At 43.9% G+C, this 14,080-nt stretch overlaps 1 protein-coding gene across 1 annotated transcript in view; it reads left to right on the forward strand.

Annotated features, from left to right (window-relative positions):
* Positions 1-14,080, forward strand: part of nau (myogenic-determination protein nautilus) — a 104,515-nt gene that overhangs the window by 41,511 nt on the left and 48,924 nt on the right. Inside the window, exon 4 of the mRNA XM_075673721.1 lies at positions 2,483-2,558. Within this exon, the coding sequence (XP_075529836.1) occupies positions 2,483-2,558 (76 nt within the window). The remainder of the gene's footprint in view (positions 1-2,482; positions 2,559-14,080) is intronic.

Consider the following 14,080-nt stretch of genomic DNA (forward strand, 5'->3'; position numbering starts at 1 on the left):
GTAAAAGTGGGAGTCGTATTCTTTCGTAGTTGTGCCTCCCGGTGGTGGGGCGGAAAGGCCGTTTTTCTTTCTTCTTTTATCGATCCGGACTTAGCCACTGCTGTTACTAAAGGAAGGCGCTGGCTACTTACTGACAGATTCGTTACTGCCGAATACTAGACGACGTCCGCGTCATCCAGCCAACATGAGAAGAAGCGGAGCGCTAAAGAAGTCGTCTTATCAAGACTAAGCAGACGCGCTCGATCATTGTCATTACATGCAGAAGAAGAAAACTTAATTAAGAACCGCCTCCTCGACAGAGTAGCCCCAAGAAAGCGAGTAAAGTTGGATGCCAACTCTGTTCGGTGCCCACATGTTTAACGGGATTTAGCCAATCATGTCTGCGCGTGGCACGATCGCGCTGGGCCCGATCATTATTCTTAGCTAGTGTAGCATGAGCAATGCTCAGACAAGAGCGCCAGAGGTTGGTTGGTCATCTTGCCCGCCTTGGAAGTCAAACATTGCCAAAAAAAAGGAAACATTGTGCCCCATGTGTGACTTCATATATAGCTTTCTGTTCATCCAGGCCTTAACCGAGTTCATAAAATAGTACGGGTCTAAACTCTACGCTTTCAGTTAGACTTGTCCGTTATGTTTATTGCATCTTCCTTCTGCCGTTATTTTCACCCATCGTGTTCCTCTTTCCTTTCTCCTTCGTGAGGGCAGAATAGTTGGCTAGAGGAATATACCTGAGGATGGCCTGCCTAGGTTTAATATCAATAATATTGTCGCTCTCCGCACTCGCTGCAGTAAACGACAAGTATAAAAAGGGGCCTGAGAATGAAGGTAGAATCCCTGGCTGCCAATCGGTTGGGCGTAAGTTGTAAATCCTCGCGTTACGTGAATCTTCTTTTTTCTTGTAGGTTTCCTCGCAAGTGATCTTGTGAGTCCAGCGAAGGATTTGACGCACACCAGCGGTCATCAAAACGACCAGGGATGTAAGCTCAGGACATTTTATGCTGTAAAAGATCTTGTCGCCAGGCTAAATTTCTCCCTTTGGGTGTATTCCCCATCAAGGAGAAATTGACTATCAAAGGTTTCTGAGAATACTCCGAAAATCTAATGTTTTCATTGTTCGCGCACACACGAAGCCTTGCCCCGCATGTCGAATTATTGTGGCCGCTGATTACCTTTTTACTACCACCAAACCCTAGAAAAGTAGAGGGATGTGTGGTGTTCGGTGGCGGAGACGGGCGAAGGTGTCACGTCGGAACAGTCATTATTTTTACTAGTCGGCAGGGGAGAGTGTTTTCGTTAAAGATGTCTCTCTCGTACATGCACAGTAATATCTGTATCACATGTTTCTTGTCTTGCAGAAGCCTCTATTCCTTTATTATCATATCTTGAAGCCGTTATGATAGTTACGTTGTCGCCTAGTTGCCTCCGTTTCACAAGATTTTGTTCTTCACGGTTCAACAGTTACATCGACGCGATAAATTTTGCATTCATTTATGTGTTGTAATTGAGCTGTCGTCATCTGTCGTCTCATATCCGCACTTATCAAACACGTATTTCTTTGACTAGAAAAGACGACGCTCGTTTGACATTGAATGGGTGCACCTTGCTGGAACGAAACAGCTGTGCCAGTTTCCTTCTTTTCGTCTTTTTGTACCTCCATTCAGACTTCACTTTAACATATTATCAAGCTATCATTACACCATGCAAAATGGGATGCGGTCGCTGGTTATACACGAGGGTGGACCATATTACTGGCGCATAAGTTGTGCAATCAAGCGCTAAGAAAACGCGAACCGGAACACTGAAATCAGAACGGGAAAATGACAAAAGTTTCGGTCAGCCTCCGTGGCGTGTTGTGTTCATGCTAGCTGGGTGATACGCATATAATTTTTTTTATCTGTAAGTATCGCAGTGGGGGCCTCATGGGCTCCATGTTTTTGTAATTTGCAACCATATGTATCCATCAGACAGTGAAGCCTGCAAAATATACCTGAAATTAACTGCTAAGTTTAATTGAACCAGCTAGTAATAAGGTGAAAGGAAATTAAATTGTGCGAAAGCGCGTCTTGCCGCAAATGGCAGGTGCACGCACATTTTTCGCACAATGAGTGCAATGTTCTGCCATTGAGCTATGGCCATTCCTCTTTCCACTTTCACAATTATTTTAGCATATTTAAGAGATCTAGCCCTGGCAGTGTTAGCCGGTGCCACTGACGATCATGGCGGCCAGGTTTAGGCAACGGTTCAAGCAGCCGTCTTGAATTGCACGAACTTTGCACGAGGGAAATGGCTAATAAAGCGTCGACTGGCATCTGATGACATCAATGGAATGTCCAGACTCTAGGTATGCAATGCGTGATAATTACAACACGTGATATCTCGGGATGAGAAAGTATGATGCGTGACTTCTTTGGCTATGCGAAGTTTACTTATGCACATTGTTAGCCGCGCCGTGTAAATATTGCATCTTTCATGTGTTTCACAGTCATGCGACGACGACACGTCAAGCTGGATGCCTTTACCTGAACGAGCTCATCACAGTCCCCTGAATATCCATGATGGTGAGATACATCCTTCCATTGTTTTTACACGAATAGAGACGGGACATAAATGGGTGATATATCGTATACTGACTGAAGGTTTGCGCACCAAAAATAATGTTATATATATAATTACGAGAGCCGTGTCCTGGTGGTTGTTTGTGTTTGCCTGTCCTACGTCATTGGTGGACTTCGGAGCGTAGGAGTGCCTTTGTTGTGTTACACCTTTCAGAGACGGAAAAACTATTGAACGGACACATAAGGCAAGTTTTATGAATCACTCTTTGCCGAAATATATATATATATATATATATATATATATATATATATATATATATATATATATATATATATATATGTATATATATATATTTATATAAACGAGAAGAAAGGGGGTTAACCGAGGGTCCCGATTTTATTAGTCATATCATAAGAAGCCAACAAACATTGACACCAAGGACAACATAGGGGAAATTACTTGTGCTTAAGAAATGAAAATAAAGAAACAAAGAATTAATGGACATTAAAGTGGATGAAAAAACAAGTTGCCGCAGGTGGGAACCGAACCCACAGCCTTCGCATTTCGCGTGCGATGCTCTACCAATTTTTTCATTTTTTCATCCACTTTAATTTCCATTAATTCTTCGTTTCTTTTTTTTTCATTTATTAAGCACAAGTAATTTCCCCTATGTTGTCCTTGGTGTCAATGTTTGTTGGCTTCTTATGATATGACTAATAAAATCGGGACCCTCGGTTAACCCCCTTTCTTCTCGTTTATTCATAACGAGGGTCTCGAATCCGGCTACATTGATGCCTTCAGGTAGCATATGTGGGTTTATTGACCAGTTGCCTTTAGCCCGAAAAAAGATCACGTTCTCGTGACGCCTGCGGCAAAAAGGACGTCCCACGTCCGCCGCCAAGGTCTGTGTGTGCTGGCGCTGGCTAACACTCCCAGGGTTCTACTAGGACACATAAATACCCAAGAAAGTGGATGGGAAAACAGCGCCGCGGTAGCTCAATTGGTAGAGCATCGCACGCGAGATGCGAAGGCTGTGGGTTCGGTTCCCACCTGCGGCAATTTGTTTTTTCATCCACTTTAATTTCCATTAATTCTTCGTTTCTTTATTTTCATTTATTAAGCACAAGTAATTTCCCCTATGTTGTCCTTGGTGTCAATGTTTGTTGGCTTCTTATGATATGACTAAATATATATATATATATATATATATATATATATATATATATATATATATATATATATATATATATATATATATATATATATATATATATATATATTGTCGCAGCCTAGTAGAAGACGGGAAAGCCGGCGTAGAGGACGTATGGAAGCACTTTATCAGAGCAGTCAACGCGACGTCGTTGTCGTCTCTGTTTTTCCACTCACGCGCTATTTCAGCGTCGTTCTCATCGCCTGGCACATACTCGCGGTGACCATATAGGATGTGGCAATATATATATATATATATATATATATATATATATATATATATATATATATATATATATATATATATATATGACTATGTGAACTCATGCATCAGGCCGCAAGGACAGTATCAATGTGCAACGTTGCCTTGACATTTTTATTTAGTGGTAGTACACATTGTGTGCTGAAATAAACACGCCATGAACATGTATATGTAATGCTAGAGATAGCACTACTCAACATCGATATGCGCTCCCCATTCAGCAGAACCCTTACCACGTGTCTTCGACAAAGTGGACAGTTAACGCTCAACAGGTGCAATACATGCTACGGAAAAGTGTTGTTCAAAAGTGCTCTAGTTCGCGGGTAGCAGCAGTAAACTTAGCTAGAGGATGGATCGTGGCGGTTCTGTGTTGATTACAGGAAACTAAACGCAGTCATCAAAACTATGCCCAGTTGAAATAGACATCAGGAATTCCTGTCGCAACTACAGAAATTTCTGTTCTACGACAGAAGTTTCTGACGTTTCTGTTGCTGCGACAGACATTTCTGACGTTAAGATATAATTCTGATGTCGCAACAGAAACATTCCGTCGCGTAGACCAAGAGTTCTGAAGACGCAACAGAAACGTTCTGTCTCGACAACCAGAGTTCTGAAGTCGCAACTACAACTTTCTATCGCAACAGTGATTCTGACATCGCAACAGGAACTCTCTCTGTCAGGACTACACATTTTCTGTCGTGGCGTTAGAAATGTGCCACTTTCTGTCCCAGCGACATGAGTTCTGACGCCGCGACAGAAGCGCTTTGAGTCGCGAGACTTTAAAATTGTATGTCAGTTTCGCATCGGTGGTGTGCATTGTACTTTTCTCTTGAGCGGTAATCAATCGTGCTTCTCTGAAGCCGCAATGCTGATAGCACCGACACCTGTATTATAGTGGATGTGGCCAATTGTTATAATTGTGCCGTGACGACGCGGCACCAGCCCAACGCCCTACCGGCCTCGTCAAAATCGGCCGCTGATCAAAATCATACCATCTGCGGGAATGGCTGCGTATCTGTTTTGTTTTATTTGGTAAGATGTGGCTCACAGGGCCGTGGACGTACATGTGCCGTTACAATGACATATTAGTTAATTTCCCAGAAATATTGCATAAGCTTTTGCGAAGCGAAAATGAAGTTTTGGGATTTTCCACAAAGTTGTGTGAAAAGCTGTCTCGCTCGGGTCTCATTATTCTGGTACAGCGCTACCGTAAGAAGCCAGTATGCTGTCATAATGAACACTCATCCAAGAATGTTTATGTAGCCATTTTGCATTGAGCACACGAATTATATGCGTGCTCAAAAGTGTAAAGAGCGAGAGTTTGTCGAAATTAGCAGCGACAACCCCAACAGTGTCCCTGGTCACCGTTGTCTATTTCTGAATTTCTTATTTAATATGGATAGCGTACAGAAAAATTGATGTAGCACTCCACGATGTACCTCTCGATGGTAACAACACTTTTGTTCTTGCTAGAGAAGCGGCAGTTGACGTGGAGGAGTGAAAGCGCGCCTTGGCTCTTAAAATGCAAATGTAAACGTCAGCGTAGACAGAGATCCTTACTGTTCACATAGCCCAAAAAAAAAGAAGAAGAAGCCGTGTGGAACGGCTGTGCTCGAAAATTCTATCTGCTGGAAACAGCGTGTTGGCCCTAGGCCGAGGATTGTGGACCCCGTTTTCAAACGAAGATACAAGTTATAAAGTTGTCCTTCCGCATCTACCAACCGGTAACGATGTTTTGAATTTTATTTTCCTTCACGCGGACTTGAGTGGTGGACCATACCGTGCTCCTGACTTCCGAGACGCTCTGCTTGAGGTCGTGAATACTTCAGATGTCGTAGCTGTCGGACAGTATCACATGAGCCATGTCTGGATGGCTACTTGCGCTAGTAGTGCGGCAAAACAGACTCTCGTCGCCTGTGGTGAGCTCCGTGTCAAAGGTCTGAAGTGCATGGTGATAGACCGGGAGACCAAAAACATCAAGCTTAAATTACTATGGCTTCCACCTCACCTTGAACCATGACGCGTTGAAGAGCCATTCCAGGCCTAAGGTCAGGTGAAGTCGGTCGACAGAGAAGTATGGAAATGCACTGGTATGGAACAGTGGGTGACAACAAACCGGGGGGTTTCCTTGGTGCTCAAGGACACTATCACCGTAAGCTGAATACCGCACATTATGTCCATTTATGGACACCAGTGCCTCGTACTTATCCCCGGCAAGCCTCTGCTGTGCCTTCGTTGCAAGCGTGTGGGACACGTTCGGCGACAATGCAGAACACCGAGATGCTTACAGTGCCACCAATTTGGTCACTCAGCGGACGCCTGCGCGTCCGCCTACGCCAATAAGCTTCGTTCTGGGCAATATAGCGCAGACGAGCCGCAACTGGACCATCTCATGGATTCTACAGAGGTAGTAGATGCCACCGGAGAGACTACAGGTAGCATTAGGGACGAAGACCAGGAGTCCTTGAAGCCAATGCCAAGCAGTCACAACAGCTCAAGTGATACTAGCGAAGCCACAGGCGAGGTTGACTCAGCTTGCCCACCTGGCCTAGCAAGCCTTAAAGAAAAGCCCCCTGATGACAAGGAAGAAGAATAAGAGGCGATGGCCATAAGTCAGGCAAGGAAACGTCCGGCACCTTGCAACGACGAAGCAACAGAAAGTGCACTACAGGCGCCCGAGAAAGTGTCTCCTAGTGCTCAGCGAACTCCCTCTCCTGGTGATAATGTGCGGCGCCGGTTTTATCTGCGTAGTCAGGAGAGTGCCACAAAGAACTCCAAGGGAGCACGACCACAGATTTACCTGTGGCCGAGGGCGATGAAACACAAAAGCCTTAGGTGAGCAAAATGGCTACCGCCTTCACCCTCCCCTCATGTGTAGCGACAGTCAACGTACGTGGGCTGAGGAATATGAGGCGTCAGCAGCAGGTGCTACACGTGCTTAAGCAGCATGAAGTTGATGTTGGTGCAGTGCAGGAGACAAAGATATCGTCTGCTGGTGACGTCAACCTTGCGCTGCAAACTTTTGAACCTGATTATGAGGCGTGTATTAGCCAAGCATGTGGTGCTTCCGCTGGATGCTTTTTTTAGAAAGCAGTTAAATCATTCTTCATTGTCACTACGCGTTAATGAGGAAGGCCGCCTTATATACTGTGACCTCTCTTTTCATTCCCGTAATTGGCGGTTTATTTGCGTTTCTGCTGCCTCAAAAGTGAGTGACAGGAAGGCTTTCTTCCTCTCACTTTCTCCGCTTCTAGATACTGACAGAGATTTGGTACTGTTGGGGGACTTCAACGGTGTTTGTCATTCCAGAGATCACTCATACCTAACTAATCGTTATGATGCAAGTGCTACTTTCCTGCATCGGTTAATGGAGGATCACAATCTAATAGACGCGGGAGCCTACACATCTTCTTGGGTGCGGTTCACGCACTTTAAAGGCGTCTCCTATGCTCGACTTGATCGTGTGTATGTTTCGACGAATCTCTGGTCTCACATTCACAACTACGCCATGAAGCCTGTATTTTTCACAGACCATTGTTTACTAGCTGTTTCATGGTGTCCCCGAAAATTTCGCAAGTTTGCTCAAAACTGGGAACTGCGGAAACTTAACACACAACTTTTGCAAGAGGAATGTTTTGTAACGAAAGTGAAGGAATTATGCCTAGAAATAACACAATGTCAACAGCTTCCATTATTCGCTGAATGGGAAATGTTCAAAAATAGAGTGAAAAATTAGGCGATTGCTATTTCATGTGAGCTGTCTCAAAGAAAAAATGCTGAGAAGCATTACCTTCATTATCTACTTCTCAAGCTGCACGCTTGTGAACCAGGGTTGTATATCGATGAAATAAATACAGTTTGCGCACAAATACAGAAATATGAGACGGAAGTGTACAAAGGAGCAATCGTGCGTTCACGCACAATTCGCTTTACAGAGGAGCAGCCCACAAAAAGGGCTCTCGGTGATGAAAACCGATACGCGCTTTCCAAGCAAATATTGGAAATTGAGTCTGGTGGGTCTATATACACAGAAACGTCCGAAATAATAAGCCTATTTGAAGCTCATTATAACGATCTTTTCAGTGCAGTTAAGCCTCAGAATGGATACGAAGAAAATACTGATCAGTTTATTTCGCTTATGCCACACTTAGAAGGTGATCGACTCAGCGTTGATGGGCCAATAACTCGAGAAGAAATTAATTTTGCCGTCGAAACGCTGCAGAAAAACAAGACGCCTGGTCCTCATGACCTTAGTGCAGAATTTTATATAAAATTTCAGGAATTCCCATGTCCTTTTCTGGAGCAGCTTCTCGAGGAAGCCTATCCATATGGTGAGCTTCCTCCATCTTTCTATCAGGGCCACACAACCTTAATACCAAAAGCACTGATGATGAAACAATAAAGAGAGTGAACGGATATAGGCCGATATCGTTATGTAACGCGGATTACAAAATGTTTGAAAGAATACTGACAAATAAATTGCAGACAGTCATTACTAAATTAGTAGGTGATCATGAAACATGAGGAATTCGAGGCCGCTCTATACAGGCAAATGTTCATATCGCACGTTCAGTCCTCGAGTGCATAGAGGGTAGTACGGGTCAAGTAGCTCCTTCTCCAGATTGATCTCGCCAAAGCCTTTGATAAGGTTGAACACGAATTTTTTTTCCAACTACTGCGACATCTTCAGTTAGGGGATGTATTATACAATGGTATAACACTTTGTTATAAACATTGCACTACAAGGTTAATTGTGAACCGTACCCTCTCAGATATAATACAAGTACAGTCATCCGTTCATCAAGGTTGCCCGCTCTCGCCTTTACTCTTCGCCATATACTTAGAACCGCTTTGCTTAAGCGTGCTTTGCGGCTCGAGCATTAAAGGATACAGGCATGCCGATGAAGAAATTAAAGTGCTAGCTTATGCAGATGACATTGCCTTCTTTTGCGTAGATAACCCAAGCATTACCAAGGCAATAAACGCTACCCTGCGTTTCTGTGACACTGCAGGAGCTACTGTAAATTTTGACAAAAGTAGAGGCTTTTGGCTAGGCATGTGGGCGCTCACTCCCTCTGTTTTCGCGAATATTCATTGGAATCAGTCTCCGTTGCGATATCTTGGAGTACCTCTGGATAACTTCCCTAATAGAGGACCTCATTGGACGTCGACGATAACCACTATCCGTCGAAAGGTGACAACCTGGCAGGGACGTGATCATTCCATTTTTGCGAGAGCTAAGGCATGCAATACATTTCTCGTTTCTAAGCTTCTTTATGTTCTGCAGGTCTTTCACTGCTCACGTGTCCATGTCCAGGCATTTCATAGAATATTTGCATGTTTTATTTGGCATTCATCATGGGAAGCCATGAGAAGGGACAACCTTTTTCTCCCGCTTGGAAAGGGAGGTCTGGGTCTTGTGCATTTGTTTCGGCGACAATTTGTCATGCGCTTATTTTACCTGTGGAATGTCCGTCATCCATTCCTTCTCGCAGTTAATCGAGCGCGTCTTGCGTCACACCTCCCTTTTTCTTTTTGTCACGACAAACTTTGCTCAAGAACTACCGTTATGGGGCTTCCTAAAGGAACTTGTTGACACTATTTCATTCTTAGAAGCCAGATTCACCCTTGAATATTTGTTTACCGTTAATCGCACGTCGCTAAATGTAGCATTTTAGATAACCTTTTCCCTGAACCTCTGTACCGAAAGCCGTATCTGTCTCTATTTGGTCAAGATGTTCTTTGCCGTGTCCGTAGAATGTGCATTGCGCCAGCAGCGAATACGTTTCTCTTTAAGTTGCACGCCTCCACACTGCCAGTAAAAACGTGGCTTCAGGAAAAAGGACTGTAAGTACCCTGGAATACAAACTGTAGACTTTGCAATCAACCCGAGACAATAGAACATTGCTTTATACTTTGTCATGACGCATTTTATTTTTGGGACATTTTTCAAAGAACCATCAAAAAAGGACTTTCCTCTCACATATTATGGTATCCGGTTCCTTCCTTTCAAAAAGACATCCAGTAACACACCATACCATTTATTTATGTTATTAGGACTTTATTCATTATGGAGAAGTCGAATGCTCGACAGACATGCCGAGCCACCTCGCTCGACAAGGTCTATCTTCCGAGAAGAGACTGTTCAAGTGCGTAGTGTGGTGGCTACATAAGATCCCGTACCTGAATGGATTTCGCGTCTGGGCACTTGTGTTTCCTTACTAGAATTTTGAACTGTCAATGGAGTGCATACTATGTGTGAATTTGTTTCTCATGTATCTTCATTTGTAATGTAACTGCATCGGTTTGACACTACAGATAATTCCATGCAATAAAGAAAAAGATTCGGCGCGGTGCATTATTATGATGCTGGGCTCGGGATCCTCAGGTGCCAAGTTCGAATCCCCCGGCGGGGAAGTGTTTCGTCTCTTGACTTTTATGCTTTCTTTTTTTGTACTAACAAATTTCCTTAAAGAAGTCTCGGTCAATTTTTCATTAAATATTGATCAAGAACTGCAGAACTTTCGACTACAGGACGTCACACTACGGACAAAGGAACGTCAGACAACAGAACGTCAGAAATAACGTCCGAAAATACGACAGACGGAAATTTCCTGTTCTGTTTTTGAAGTGAATCTGTATCCGCTTCCTGATGATGTCATCAATTGCCTACATTCCACTGCCTGCTTTTCATCACTCGATTTGCAATCAGGGCCCATACACCCAGACAATAAGGAGAAAACGAACTTCGTGACATTGGACAGTCTCTATGAACTTAACGTTATGCTGTTCGGCCTTCGTAGCCTGCCAGGAACATTTGAAAGATTTACGGACATTATCCTCCGAGGACTGAAACGTTCAATTTGTTTTGTGCTACCTAGATGATGTGGTGATTTTGGCAGCACATTGACTGAGCATAACAGACGGCTCAGTCTCCTTCTGGATTATGTCGAAAAAGCCGGCTCGATTCTAAATTCCAAGAAATGCCTTGTTTAGTAACTCAGGGGACCAATTGCAATGCATACTCACTGACCTGGAGAGGCAAAGCAAAAGGGTGGGTCTAAAAATTAATCTGCAGAAAACTAATGTTTAACAGTCTCGGAAGAGAACAGCAGTTTACGATAGGTAGCGAAGCACTGGAAGTGGTAAGGGAATACATCTACTTAGGGCAGGTAGTGACCACGGATCCGGATCATGAGACTGAAATAACCAGAAGAATAAGAATGGGCTGGGGTGCGTTTGGCAGGCATTCTCAAATCATGAACAGCAGGTTGCCACTATCCCTCAAAAGGAAAGTGTATAACAGCTGTGTGTTACCAGTACTCACATATGGGGCAGAAACCTGGAGGCTTACGAAAAGGGTTCTGCTGAAATTGAGGACGACGCAACGAGCTATGGAAAGAAGAATGATGGGTGTGACGTTAAGGGATAAGAAAAGAGCAGATTGGGTGAGGCAACAAACGCGGGTAAACGCCATCTTAGTTGAAATCAAGAAAAAGAAATGGGCATGGGCCGGACATGTAATGAGGAGGGAAGATAACCGATGGTCACTAAGGGTTACGGACTGGATTCCAAGGGAAGGGATGCGTAGCAGGGGGCGGCAGAAAGTTAGGTGGGCGGATGACATTAAGGCGTTTGCAGGCACAGCATGGCCACAATTAGTACATGACCGGGGTAGTTGGAGAAGTATGGGAGAGGCCTTTGCCCTGCAGTGGGCGTAACTAGGCTGATGATATATATATATATATATATATATATATATATATATATATATATATATATATATATATATATATATATATATATATATATATATATATATATATATATATATAAGCACTGACCCTGTATTTGATGTTTTGCCCTCTCCTGTAAAAATCCCAAGAAGGGATTGACAGTATTCAGAAATAAATACGGCATAAAAGGACTTGCTGAGGGCCTTGTTTGGGTTAATTTAGCATGAATAACGAGGGCAAGAAATAAACACGGCTATAAAGAAAACTGTGTGTTAACGCGAACATGTCCACCTTTGTTTTGTGTTGTGAGATGGTTGTTTCTGCGTTCAGTAATAACTAAAACATAAGAAAGATTTAGCATCTTTTGAAAGTTCCAGGTGTCGGGTTATACACTGTCCGCAATCTATCAAAAGCTTTGCTCATGTTTCAATATACTCCATGCATTGCTTTCGCAATACACGAGTTTTTATTTGTGCGTCGCTGTAAACAAGGTAAGTACTTGTTCATCATCATCATCATCAACAGCCTAGTTACGCCCACTGCAGGGCAAAGGCCTCTCCCATACTTCTCCAACTACCCCGGTCATGTACTAATTGTGGCCATGTTGTCCCTGCAAACGTCTTAATGTCATCCGCCCACCTGACTTTCTGCCGCCCCCTGCTACGCATCCCTTCCCTTGGAATCCAGTCCGTAACCCTTAGTGACCATCGGTTATCTTCCCTCCTCATTACATGTCCGGCCCATGCCCATTTCTTTTTCTTGATTTCAACTAAGATGTCGTTTACCCGCGTTTGTTGCCTCACCCAATCTGCTCTTTTCTTATCCCTTAATGTCACACCCATCATTCTTCTTTCCATAGCTCGTTGCGTCGTCCTCAATTTCAGCAGAACCCTTTTCGTAAGTCTCCAGGTTTCTGCCCCATATGTGAGTACTGGTAACACACAGCTGTTATACACTTTCCTTTTGAGGGATAGTGGCATCCTGCTGTTCATGATTTGAGAATGCCTGCCAAACGCACCCCAGCCCATTCTTATTCTTCTGGTTATTTCAGTCTCATGATCCGGATCCGTGGTCACTACCTGCCCTAAGTAGATGTAGTCCCTTACCCCTTCCAGTGCTTCGCTACCTATCGTAAACTGCTGTTCTCTTCCGAGCCTGTTAAACATTACTTTAGTTTTCTGCAGATTAATTTTCAGACCCACCCTTCTGCTTTGCCTCTCCAGGTCAGTGAGCATCCATTGCAATTGGTCTCCTGAGTTACTAAGTAAGGCAATATCATCAGCGAATCGCAAGTTGCTAAGGTATTCTCCATCAACTTTTATCCCCAATTCTTCCCACTCCAGGCCTCTGAATACCTCCTGTAAACATGCTGTGAATAGCATTGGAGATATCGTATCTCCCTGTCTGACGCCTTTCTTTATAGGGATTTTGTTGCTTTCTTTGTGGAGGACTACGGTGGCTGTGGAGCCGCTATAGATATCTTCCAGTATCTTTACATATGGCTCATCTACACCCTGATTCCGTAATGCCTCCATGACTGCTGAGGTTTCGACTGAATCAAACGCTTTCTCGTAATCAAAGGTACTTGTTCACTCTACACTATATCCGTCGTATGTTGATGCCGCGCTGGCCCTGCAGGCACCGGCTTGTAGCTATGTGTTTCGACGGCCTAGTCATAGAAGCACTTCGTAGTATACAAGGGGGCTGCATTGCTGACTATTCTGTGATACACGCTCGCTAGCGTGCCGACGCCACACGACGCCAGCGTACGAAAATCATTTTATAGCTCCCGTTACCAGCTCGCAGTAAAAACACAGTCCGTGTCACTATTTATAGCGTGCTGCCCATTTTTTGCCCTGTCGATAGTGCCATTTTCTGAGCGTAGTAAGTCACACCTATGTTGGCAGTAGGAACTACGCTAATATTCCGCGCGAATGATGAGAGTTGCTAGAGACCACTGCCAACAAACATCCGATTTATTTTTAACCACAGAAGTAGTTTGTGACTACGTCTCTCACAGACTTTCTTTTCAGAATGAAACGGAAACTACACCGTGGCCCAGCGTGGGAAAGTAAACTGTGCACTGCAGAGACCAAAGTTAGAGCCATACCTCAACCAATGGCCCCTGCGTGGGAAAAAATTCATGTCGCAAGGATTGCAGGTTATGTGTGCATTTGGTCCGGCTAGATTGGTTCCCGATATAGGGGCATGAAGATCCCTACTAGTGAAGAACTTCCGGGGACAATGAAGGAAATGCTTTGGACACAAAGCACACAAGAAAGCGCTCCTGAAAAAAACTTGTAATATTTTTGTCCGC

This window comes from Dermacentor variabilis, chromosome 11, assembly GCF_050947875.1.
Source record: "Dermacentor variabilis isolate Ectoservices chromosome 11, ASM5094787v1, whole genome shotgun sequence".
Lineage (NCBI taxonomy): Eukaryota > Metazoa > Arthropoda > Arachnida > Ixodida > Ixodidae > Dermacentor > Dermacentor variabilis.